Source organism: Pundamilia nyererei, unplaced genomic scaffold (assembly GCF_000239375.1).
Source record: "Pundamilia nyererei isolate P.nyererei 1_Seehausen unplaced genomic scaffold, PunNye1.0 scaffold00127, whole genome shotgun sequence".
Lineage (NCBI taxonomy): Eukaryota > Metazoa > Chordata > Actinopteri > Cichliformes > Cichlidae > Pundamilia > Pundamilia nyererei.
Genome location: NW_005187528.1, coordinates 788245 through 800427, shown reverse-complemented (window position 1 = coordinate 800427; position 12183 = coordinate 788245). Strand labels below are relative to the sequence as shown.

The 12183-nt window shown below is 36.6% G+C and overlaps 1 protein-coding gene across 1 annotated transcript; it reads right to left on the bottom strand.

Annotated features, from left to right (window-relative positions):
* Positions 1–1238: 1238 nt before the first annotated feature.
* nipsnap1 (nipsnap homolog 1 (C. elegans)) lies at positions 1239–9068 on the bottom strand. The gene is made up of 10 exons (XM_005743064.1): positions 8822–9068; positions 6408–6535; positions 5741–5786; positions 5305–5399; positions 4910–4980; positions 4483–4623; positions 3254–3285; positions 3041–3135; positions 1959–2042; positions 1239–1407 (listed from the first exon to the last, which is right to left on the bottom strand). Exons 1-10 carry the CDS (start codon positions 8866–8868, stop codon positions 1343–1345), a joined length of 804 nt encoding a protein of 267 aa, XP_005743121.1. The 5' UTR covers positions 8869–9068; the 3' UTR covers positions 1239–1342.
* Positions 9069–12183: the final 3115 nt, after the last annotated feature.

The window sequence follows — 12183 nt, the reverse complement described above, 5'->3', positions numbered from 1 at the left end:
GGATGCCCCCTTGACCCAGTGCAGGTGGTAGGAGGCAGAAGAACTCTGGCCAAAATAAATCAATCTTGGGCAGTGTCTCCCACCCCATGTATGAATCTGTTGCAGAACTGGAGAGCTCCTTCAGTGACAGACTGCTGCATCCTAGCTGCACAAAGGAGCATTATCACAGATCCTTCCTCCCAGCAGTTGTTAGACTTTGTATCCATCACTGATCCCAATGAACACAATAAGTTGTTTGCATCACTGCTGTTATTTGCACAGTTTTTCAATTTCCTGTAAAGTGTGTCTCTTTGTTGTTTTTAAGCACTTTTCACAGCACTTTTTGTACTTCTGTAAAAGAAAAAAAAACCCATCCTACTCAGCTGCACATTTCTTTGAGCCTGGGTATATTTTTAATAAGTATACAGTATTTTTTTTCTTACATTGTAAATTTGCCCTGTGCTTTCCATTTCTTGTTTTTTTATTTTATATTCTTTACTTTTGTGAGAATCTGTATCCGCCTGTCACTTTGGTGCTGAAACATGTGAATTTCCCAAGTATGGGCAATAAAGGATATTTCTGTGTCTGTAACATTGCCCAAAGGTCAATAAAGAAATGCTTGTTGAACCTGACCTCTGAGTAAAATTCTTGCGACCTTAATGGCCATAGACTACAGGTGAACTCACTGACTAGTTTCTTGATTGATCTTATCTTCATATTTTATTGATTTGATCTTATATGATAAAGTTTTCATTTATCAAATAATTGCAGCTGTTACTTTCATAAACAGAAAAAATTCTGTTTAAGTAGATTTCAATTCTGCAAAATTGAAATGTACTTAATTTTCAAGTACAATCAGTGAGGCAGGCTTTTTTAATTTTTTTTATCAAATGGTTGTTTTACATTCACTGTTGCAACTTAGCATGATCTCATTCATTAAGTCATTCATGTACATTTAATAGTACTATCATAAAAATTTTTATTGTGGAAAAGAAAACAAACAAAACCCCCAATATGTGTTCCGTTACATCAATTAATGATCAAAACAGAGCAAACACACCTCACTTCACTCCACTAAATCAGAAGGTAAAAATTCCTCAATAACACCGTAACGCACAAACACCTTTTCTCTTGTGTTTTCCCCCCGTTTTATCTAAACCCCTGCAAATCTTGGTTTTTCATGTTCTTCATACTGAATGTGCTTGGAAATTGTACAACTACTTTTGACTTTGGCAATATCACAAACATGGAATCAGAAGTTTTACTTCAATGCTTTTAGTAACAACACAGATCATACAAAAGAAATGGAAACTACAATTAGTAAAATTTGGTCATTGAATTATTTGCAGTCTCAGTCGCTTTCTCATTGTAAAGGTGAACTCTTAGTTGGAATCATTATTCTTGACTCCATACTTTGCAACAAAGGCACTGAGGACAGACAGAAAGACACATGTTAGAAAATGATATACCGAAAATTACAATTGTAATAATAAACAAACAGGAAAGCAAACAACAAACATACAGCTCTTAAAATTCTTCAAGCTGGGCAGTATCATTTTATAATTTGATGCTCATACTGCTTAAGTCTCATTACCATGGATGACTAATAAATTACGATTTAAAAAAAAAAAAAATTATTATTATTACTGCAATCCTGTCATCTCCATCAATAACAACAATGGGGGAGGGGAGGCAGAATTATATAATTTTCTGATTGTGTGGCAAACATTTAAAGAAAACATTGAAGGTTTATTTTAGCCCTACTTCAAAGAAATACAGATTTCAGATCCAGTACAGAGACCACATTAAACATTTCAGCAGAAAGTTGTTGGGAGGCATCTATGATTAAAAAAAGTTTGGTGATCTACGAGTCTCAACTTTGCTGAATATAATTGCAGGTAAAAATAATCAGCGAGGTATAAAGCCCTGACAAAAACATTGGGTTTTTAAGGCATCTGGGTGAAGCATTTCTTTCTTACCTGTATAATACACGTTTACGTCCCATCCTTCTTTCCGCCAGGCAGAGTTTCTTGTCTCCTCTCGGGACTGGAGGCTTTCGTAAGCTATCAAAAGACGGCAAAGAAAAAAAATTCCAACGAAAAAAGCAAAGCAAAAAACCCCACCACACACACACACACACACATTACATCGCATTATGTGTGGATAAAATTTATAGTCACTGGCAACTTCATTAGTTCAACTTCATTCACTGGCAACCTTGCTAACATCAGGCTGAATCTCTTTTGCCATCAAAACTCAATTCTTAACTACACAGATTGAACCAGGTGCTGGAAACACTCCGATCCATTTTCACATACCGGTAATAGGATCGCACTGTTACTGCAAATTCATCAGCTGCACGTGCAGTACATGATGTGAATCTCCTGTTCTACCACATTTCAGGTACGAACATGTAGTTTGTGGGTCACATATGGGTCAATTTGATCAACGTAAAAAAAGCCACCCAAATATTTCTTCCCGTGTGTTTTGAATTTCAAGTATTAGTGCATTCTGTCTGTCAGTGAATAAAACAGCCAAACATGTCATATGGAAAATATTTGCAATACAACAATATGTCTCAGTATTTCCTCATGCTATTGTCATTTTAAAGAAACACACTGCCATAGCTCTTTGTCTGAATGCCCTTACTTCATTGAGATAATACAGGCTTCAAAAATTTGTGAAATTTATGATTCTAGCCCAGAGGCTTGATATTTTTAATATCATCTGAACCAGAGTTCAGATGATATTAAAAATATGGACAACCACTCTTAAAACACCTTTAATAATTTGATTGACTCGCTTCCTGTTCCAAGATGCAATCAAAAGTCCAAATGTTATGTCGAGTGTAAAATCATCCTTTGTTGATGTTTGACACACCCGGGCTTATGTTGGAACCGTCACACTGAACTTTAGTGATTCATTAGAATACAGAATGTATGCAGGATCATTCAGTTAGCTGAAATTCAGCCAGACCAAACTTGTCAGACATTTTAACATACAGCAGTCAATCACCTCATCTTACTGGTATGTTCTAAGTGTAGAGTGCTTAATTACTCACCCCACAAGTGATGAACAACATAGAGTTGGCCAATCTGTGTGAAGAAACCGCCTACTGCCTCATTGTTTTCTTGTCTATGTTTGATTGCCCTCGCCCTGTTGCAAAACATTATCTTATTTAGTATAAAGATCACTGAAACACTTCTGATATTTTCACTTCCACTGAAAGAGATTCAGACAAATGACATGTTTAAATAAATTCAACGTATCTCACCAGCGATTGCCCCATTCAATCATGGTTCCTGGCTGAAGCACAAGTATAATATTAATTAGAATAGGTTTGAAACTAGATTATGACATTACCACCATCATATTTCCATAGAACTGAAAGACTGAAAGCACTATTTATCTATTATTCATAGCTACGTTTTTTTTTTTTTTTTTGTTGTTGTTTTTTTTAACTGATCAGAGAACTCTGGGTGTCACAAGCCTGCATGCAAGAAGAACTGGAGCATTGAGTAAACAGATTTTTATCATAGCTGTTTTTGAACTTCTCTCCACTTGTGACACTCTTCAATTCAGTGAGTCAGGTCTGAATAAGTGAGCTGAAATTACGCAGGAAACCTTGGAAGGGCAAAATTGTAGAATAGGCCAGAGGTGAAAAAAATATGACTACTTCAAACAGATGAGAATTGGATTACTTGTTCAAGACAAGCAGCTGAAAAATATGGAAAGAAAACATCGAGAATAAGAACTATGCTAGTTATGTAACAAATTTATAAAAACTGCACTAACAGTTATACAGGATTACCAAAGTTATATTATTTCTGTTTGAACAGCACATGAACAGCACATGAACAGTACACTAATACATCTAGATTTTGCTAAATGTGGACCCTGCCATGCACTTAAAAATAGTATACAACATGCAGATGTGTATATTTTTTGTAATTTTGCCTTTGTAAATCACCACAGGAGATTTCAAATCAAGTAATCAGGATATATCTAAAGAGCAGATGTCATGTTCTGCCAGGCCTTTCCTGCTGTCACCTTCATTTGCTTCTTGTTTCTGGGTCTCTCTGTCTTCAGTTCTATCTTCAGTAGATAAAAAGCATGCTTTAGCAGGCCTCCATGCCCATATGCAAAATTGCCTCCACCATATTTGACAGACAACGTGGGATGATTTGGATGGTGAGCTGTGTCTTTCCTTTTCTACAATTTTATCCTCCCATTATTTTGGAGTAAAATGGGAACAGGCCTCACCTCGTCATAAAACTGCTCGTCAATGAACTGTCCAATTACTTTTGAGCTTCTGAAATGGAAGACTACGTATAAAAATAAAATTGAAGAGGCTCACTTGCTTACTGAAGATAAAAGTGACGTTAGGGAAACCCAGAAACAGACTGCTTTGTTAGTTTTCCTACAAATCAAACAGTATTTATGTTGTATTGGTCACACATGTTCAAGCTATGCATTTTAAAAATGTGTAGCATAAATAGATACCTTAAGGTAATAGGTGCGCATTTCATAGAAGTTTGGTCCTTGTCTGGGAAGGGGTTCATTCCAGAAACTGAACTCCAGAAGAAGTTCATTTCGTCTTGAAAGCAACATTTTGGCCCTTTCCTTCCGAAACTCTAAGTACTCCTAAAAAAGGATAAAATGTTTGTTTATAACACTAAAAAGTGAATATTAATATTATATCTTAAAAATCAAACAAACAAAAAACAGCACCTCTGAAATGCCTTTTCTCCACAGAAACAACACATTAACATTTAAAGAAAATTATTACTTAAAAAAAACAAGCAAACAAAAAAACCCCAACAAATTAAAACAACAAAATAAGCAATTTTCCCCTGGAAAATCAAAGGCCTTGTATGTATTGTATGCAATGTTGACTGAATAAGAGACGTTTAAAAAGGTCACAGCATGCCTTGTTAGCTCTCAACTTCTGCAGACAATCAGTCAAAGCTGGGTAGCCTCCTCTGTATCGCCACAGATGCACTGCAGAAAAACAACAGCAGATGTCACTGTAGCACTGCATAAGGTCTGATGCCACCCACACAACTAAGAGATAAAGAACCTCCATCACCATGCAATTACTTTTTATAGTTACTGACTGCTTTTTATGTATGCAATGCACTTAAATGATCACGTTAATTTATCATATATGCAGAAGGTGAAGTGCTGGTTGTGAGTCATCAGGTAGCATCTGTGTGTCTGCAAAGCTTTGCAAAAAGTCAGCCACTGAAATTGTGTTTTATGGGAACTTGATAGAGGAAAGCAGCAGTGATCAGTCAAAGGTGTCTTTTTGCATTTACTGCTTACCAGCCTGATCTTGTTCTCCATACCAGGTATTCCAGCTTCCAACTACCTCACACGGGTAGTCCTGGTCCTCGTGAAGTCTTTTCTGCACTTCAGCCCTAAAGCCAGCAAAAAATAAAATAAAATAAAATACAAGTTAATGAAGGTGTATGCTGTTTGGAAATGCTCTCACTTTAGCTTAAAAACCAACTAGAGGGCAGTCAGGAAGCATAAAAATCCATCCAAGATATAAACTCAGCTGTATCTTCACTTCATTTTTTAAATACATTTAAATCATGAAGCTCATCTGATTTTAACTTTGTTCAGACCATATCTTGATTAATTAGTCCAGCACACTTGTCTATTGCACTGCTGAAAGAAATCCAAAGAAAGTAAAGCACTGAAAACGTAACTTGACTGACAGAGATGCAGGAAATATTTCAAATGTATCAGTACATACTCCAGACTGTTGTATGCTTCTAGGCATTCTGGTTTGACGTCATGAACTGAAAAAGAAAAAAGGCAGAGAGAAACCTATCAGAAATGGATGCATTTAAAAAAATAAAAAATAAAAGCAACATTCAAATTCTTCAACAAAGTAATTTCACACTCCGATTCAGCAAAGACTTGATATACAAAACTGATTCACTTGCAATAGGTTATAGGCAACGGCTGATAGAGTGTTCAAATTGAAATTCCTGTGCGGTGTGATGTACGCAACACAAAAGATCAAAGCCCCGAGAGAATGATAGATTTCTGTTTGAGAGACAGAAACAGTTACCTCTGCAGACTAAAAGAAAACCAGACAAATTGTTCAGATGTCACTAAAGTTTACAGGCATGAGACATCATCTTATCTTAGAATTACTTGTTGCTGTCAGTGTTTTGTGTATGCATAAGCTGTTGCAGAGGAGCCCCATTTTCATCTCTCATGTTGTTTTCAGTTTTCTTTGAGGTCATATGGCCTTCCATTTAAATGATTTATTTCACTTTTGAGACATATACAGGATCCATGTCACAATAATGTGATGTAAGTGTATCGCAGGCACTTGTCTTTGGCCTTCTGTAACCCAACACTTAAAGAAACTAAACCCTTGCTTTTATGTAAGTAAAAAGGTGTAGGCCTACATTGAATCTTATACAAGTTGCTGGTCTCCTTCTTTGAAAGCAGGTTGGAGTGAGCATCTTTCCTGGCATCGACTTTGTGCACAAATAAGGATCGGAACCAGCCTTTGTCGCTGCTCTCTGAAAACCTCCTACACAGAAACAAGATGAAAGAAAGTTTCACAAAAGCTCGGAGCAAAAACATAAAAACCCAGAAGTTGTCAATATAAAAAAGAAAAACTTAAAAAGGAACATGGAGATGTGCATGACATATGGGCTAAAAGATAGTCATGCTAATATTCTTTGATATGAAAAATATGCATACTGTATGAGTGAGTGGGCTGAATGCTACAGCTTGTGTCTTCAACCATAAAACCTTTTTATTTCACCCACTCTGGAGTGGATAAAGGGGTAATATTATTCCCTTTACAACTATTGGAACTATCCAAGAGGCTCCAAATGGTATTTGAATATTAACCTAGCCGTTTCTTTCCCCACATAGCAGAGAAGTAAAACTTCAATCTGTCAAGTGTTAAAGCTGTACTTTTAGAAGGTGTTCCAATGAAAAGAAGAGAAGTACAGGTGATATGAATTATTCCAAACAGTAAAACAGCAGTTTCATTAAGAAAAGTGACAGTAAAATTGACAAACATACTTAAACTCAGCTACATTTGAAATTCAGGGACCTTTGTAATTCTTTATAAAACTCCCAATTTTAATACAATGTCACATTAACCTCAAATCCTGGATTTGCCTCATACTGTATGGCTGGTGTATCCCCACTAATGGATTAGGAAGCCATATTATGTTTCAAGTTAGTACTTGCAAAGTCATCTGCTGAGTCTTTTGCTTTGTTTTGTCATTCTAAAGTCCTAAAACTTTCAAGGTCAGTGGGACGTTTCTTTTAATAACCCCATGGGCCAATGGCTTTAATTGGAAGCTATAATTAAAAATGCATTTCCCATGGCACCCTATCAACAATAACAAAGCATATAATAAGCCAAAGACTTGTTTTCTGAATAACATTTCAGTCAGTGACGGAGCAAATGCGTACTGGATGGAGGCACAAAAAAATATGGTAACCCGTTGACCCACTTTGTGTGGAACTGCACAACATTTTCATCCCTTGTTCCCCATCCCACATAGTGAGACAACATTTTCATTGGCTCTAAAATCAATGCCGCAGGACAGATCATTTCTAAAATCTGGCTGTTATTGAATGGTTCTGATGAAAGGCCGTCATCATGGGTCTTGTGGAGGTGTGTTACCTAAGGTAGAAACTTGTTAGTAGCCACAAAGTTTTGATGGATAAGGCTGAAAAATGGCCAAGAATAAAAGGAAATCAAATTATAATGTTAAATGAAATATTTAAATCATATGCTAAAGATAAATTGACCAATCCCACAAAACTACATGTGGTAAAAACATTGTGTTTGTGTGAGACAATGTGGGGCATGCCAGCAATGTTGGGGAAACTTAAACAATTTAAACATGCAATCAAGTGTGTAGGTTACCAGCTTAGCTTTTAGCATGTATACGCTGAATAAATTATATTTAAATGCAAACTTTCCTACTTCGTTCTAAGTAAATACAATAGAGGATTAAAGCTGAAGTTTGTTCTTACGTCTCGTGCTTTATATACTCCTGTGTTCTCTTTTATTTCAATAGCTATTTAGCTGCTGTTCTATCTGGTAACGATCACTGGATTTCAATAGGGATGATATTCATAGGTTAGCTTAAGTTTTTGAGCAATATCTGACCATTTTAGCCAATTATGACACACAGATGCTGTGTCACAACACGCTATATCTTCCCTTGTTTAAAAATAATAATAATAATAATCCAAAATTGCATCCAGACAAAAACTGTATTTACCAGAATAAACTGTCACTTTATTTTCTTTGAGGTACTTTCCACCATATTTACCAAAATCAGCAAAGCTTAGGATTTCTCAGTGGGGCCCTGGCTCAATGTGTGGGACAATGGATTAAAAAGAAAAAGAAAAGAAAAGGGGAGAGCTGTGCTGTCCAACATAAACAGAGACATCTGATCATCCTACTCTCAGATGAGTACGTGTCATACACAACATGCTATCGGCCCCATGTTCAGTTTGCTGGGACCCAGTTATCCTAGTGGTGGTTACGTAACCCTATAGAGGCAAAAAAGTTCAGACAGGACAAAGTTCAGAGGTCCTCCAAGTGATCAAACCATGTTTGAAAAACATAAACGTATCATAGGAACATAATGTAGAGATACAATATATCCATATGCAATATGTCTGAAAACATAAAAGATATTGAATTGCGAAAAATAATGTTTAACCGTTTGCCATTTGCTGCTTTAACAATTCATTTATTTAAATGGGTCCACATGTTTTCCTATATCTGCAAAAACTGGTTTACCTGCTGGTTCCGTGCAGATTGACAGCAATAGCTTACCTGTACAGCAAATATCCTTTAGCCTGAACAGACCTAGTTGTCGCCATGTTCTTCTTTCCAGCAAAAAGTTTCTTTAACACGCAAACAACTTGTGCTGGTTAATGTTTACCTCTGTGTGTGTGTGTGTGTGTGTGATGTGACCGCTAGTCACGTTAAAACTACTGAGTCAGCTAGCCACAGACTGAAAAACGCACGTGAAAGAGCGAGCCAGTGCACATGCACAATCGATCAGACCCAATTAGTTGATCCTACGTCACACGCTACGTTTTTAATCCAAAAGATCAGTGGTTTATCTAATATCCAGTAGATCAGCGTATGTTGTGCTTTAAATGATAAATGCGTTTAAATGAAGAACTAAACGCATACAATAAAACTATAGTCACAAGTTAATAATTATAGAGGTACTTATCTTCCCTGTATTTCAGGATTATTAAAAATGAAATATACATTACACCAGCCACTTTGTTTGGTACACCTTGACGGTATCACACAGTTGCTGCAGATTTATCGGCTGCACATGGGTAATGTGGACCTACTGATCCCCCAAGTCTCAAAGGTGCTCTGGATTGAGATGTGGTGATTGTAGAAGCCTTTTGAGTACAGTGAAGTCACTATCATGTTCAAGAAACCAGTTTGAGATTATATAAAGTTTGTAATATTTTACATTGTTCTGCTGGAAGCAGCCATCAGAAGATGGGTACACTGTGGTCATAAATTAGGATGACCAACCCTCCACTTTTTTTGCACTTGTTGACTTGTAAAAGCCTATATGACATTTTTTTATTTCACCATTCACATAACAGCACAGAGAAGGCATCGTTTAAATATGTTAAAGTTTTCTTTAAGCAAACAGTATTCTTAAAGTTCTTCGTGACTGGGCCAAGTGTCCTCTTTTTTGGAAATCAAAATATGGTCACCCTACATAAATGCATGAACATGGTCAGCAACAACAGCCTGTGTGGTTTTTGGGAGTCTTTTCCACCAGCTGGTGCTCATTTGGAAATAAGGGGTCCAGATCTTCCACAACACTGCCACCAGCCTGAACCGTTGATATAAGGCAGGATTGCTTTCATGTTGCATATGCCACACTCTCAGACCAGACAATGTTTTTCTGATCTTTAGTTCAATTTTGGTGTTTAGTTTTGTGTTTTCAGGAGTGGCATCTGGTGAGGTCATCTGCTGCTGTAGTCCATAAGGTTTAACTTGTTATGCAATTCTTAGACGCTCTTCTGCATAGCTCAGTTTTATGGTTTTTTCCCCCCAAGAGAACTGATGCTCATGAGACGTTTTCTCTTTTTCCTGACCATTCTTTCTGAAATCCTTAGGTTATACAGAAAAGTTCCAGTGTAGTTTCTAGTCTGTCTGGCACCAACAACCATACCACGTTCAAAAACACTTAAATCCCCATTCTTTTTCATCCTGTTGGTTGGTTTGATCCTCACCAGGTCATCTAGACCATGTCTACATAGCTAAGTGTTGCCATGTAGTTGGTGTATGCATTAAGAGCAACTGAACAGGTGCACCTAAAAAACTGTAAAGAGGTTGAAACTCCTGTAGCAACTTGTTGTATGAAGAACAACTTTATTATTTATGGGTTTCTGTCTGTGACCCCCAACAAAAGCTTCAATCTCTAGACTATCGCTCCTCTCCATGTACTTTGGAAGGAGGTGAAGTTGTGCCAGTAAGTGTTTATCACATATGCAATAGTTCGACTGATTTCAAAATCATTTTATGTTGTATGGAAGAGATGCATGCAGCCAAATGATCAGAGGGTTTAATGCGTTCTATGATACAGTACATATGTAACTAAAGTAGTAATAGTAATAAGTATTGATTATTTGTTAATGAAAAAATATGCAAATGTAGTCGTAAGATGACCCAAATCCCTACAAGCTATTAAAAAGCCCCAAAATAAACCAATTAGTTGTCAAATGTATTCAAATGCATATACATTACATATTACATACAGTGTTCTGGAATAAAATAACTTGGCTTAAGATCATTTAGTGGTGTGTGGGAGAGATACATGCATACAAATGACAGCTCACTGTATGTATCTAACACAGCTCGAGTTGTCCTGCCTCAGTAAACAGGTCTCTTATCTAATAGTGGACTGTTCTTTCAAAGCTGGTTTTTCTATTAGACTAGTCATGCAGTACTTAAATCCTTTTTGTGCAACCCACTTTCACTTCTTTTCATACACAATACAGTGCTCTCTGATCCTCTCCATCATTCTACCCACTGACATTATATAACATCAAATCAGATCATATCTAAAAAGAATCATACTCAATACCTCTATTTTATGCCTATTTTCTATGACTTCATCAAATAAATTTGTTTTAAACACTACACACATGGTGTTTCTACTGGAAAATGAGCATCTGAATTGCTTTTATTTTCAATTGATTGGGTATTTAAGAAGTTTTATTTATTCACAGTGCATTTTATTCAGAAGGATATGCTCTCATGGCTCTTTAACAACAAAAACGACATCTTTTTAAAAGTTATATTTTTGCAGGCATGCATCCTTTGGTTTATCTGTTGATGAAAACGTCCATAGGGCTTTGACAAGATTTCTTCCATCTTTGCTGGCATAAAAGTACAGCAATTACAGTAACACTTTTCAAGCTTTTGCTTTGCTGAATGTGCCAAAGCGGCCCCCATGATCTACTCTAAGCGCAGGGAATATTTCTTTCACTGCTGTATACAGGTTTTCAAAATCCCGGCTTACTGTGATGTCCTAGAGAAAGTGATACACAGAGGAACTAGTGAATAAGAGAACACTTGGAAAAAATGTCAAGGACCTAAGATGTGTGACTTACTGAAAAGTCTAAAGTCTCCAAGGCTGAATCTGGGTTGTCCTGTACAGATTTAAGGATCCCATAGCATCCAGCATTCAGGATGGGGTTCCTACCAATCTGGTTACACACAGTACACAAGAAAAAACAGCAAAAATTGTTAGGTTCTGGATAGGCAAGTGATGAAGAACCTTCCTATTATTGACTTTAAAAAATATTTCTACCCTTCATATCATCATATCTCCTCAGTGAAGCTATGTACAAAAAATAGTTCATCATGTTTTCTTATTCTGGTGGAGATTTAAATGCCAAAATCGGTACACTTCTCACATCTGTTCAGCTCCCGTGAAGTTAGTCAATTAACTTAGCCAAGTCCAGCCAAGAGCACTTATGAAATTCAATAATTAACTAGTTGAATGCAATTTTTTTTGTAAAAATGATAATTAGCTGTTTATGTGGGTTCTGGGAAGGAACCAATAACTTCCTGGAGTCTTTGCTGTTATACTGCTTAATGCCAAGAAAGCTGTACTTGTAATTCCCATAAAACTGGAAACTGTTTTT

Coding starts and splice junctions, on each gene's coding strand:
- nipsnap1 (XM_005743064.1), bottom strand. CDS start 8,868: ATGGCGACAACTAGGTCTGTTCAGGCTAAAGGATATTTGCTGTACAG. Junction 6,536..8,821: donor AAAGGATATTTGCTGTACAG/GTAAGCTATTGC, acceptor GTTTCTGTGTAG/GAGGTTTTCAGAGAGCAGCG. Junction 3,286..4,482: donor TGCGCACCTATTACCTTAAG/GTATCTATTTAT, acceptor CTTGTGCTTCAG/CCAGGAACCATGATTGAATG.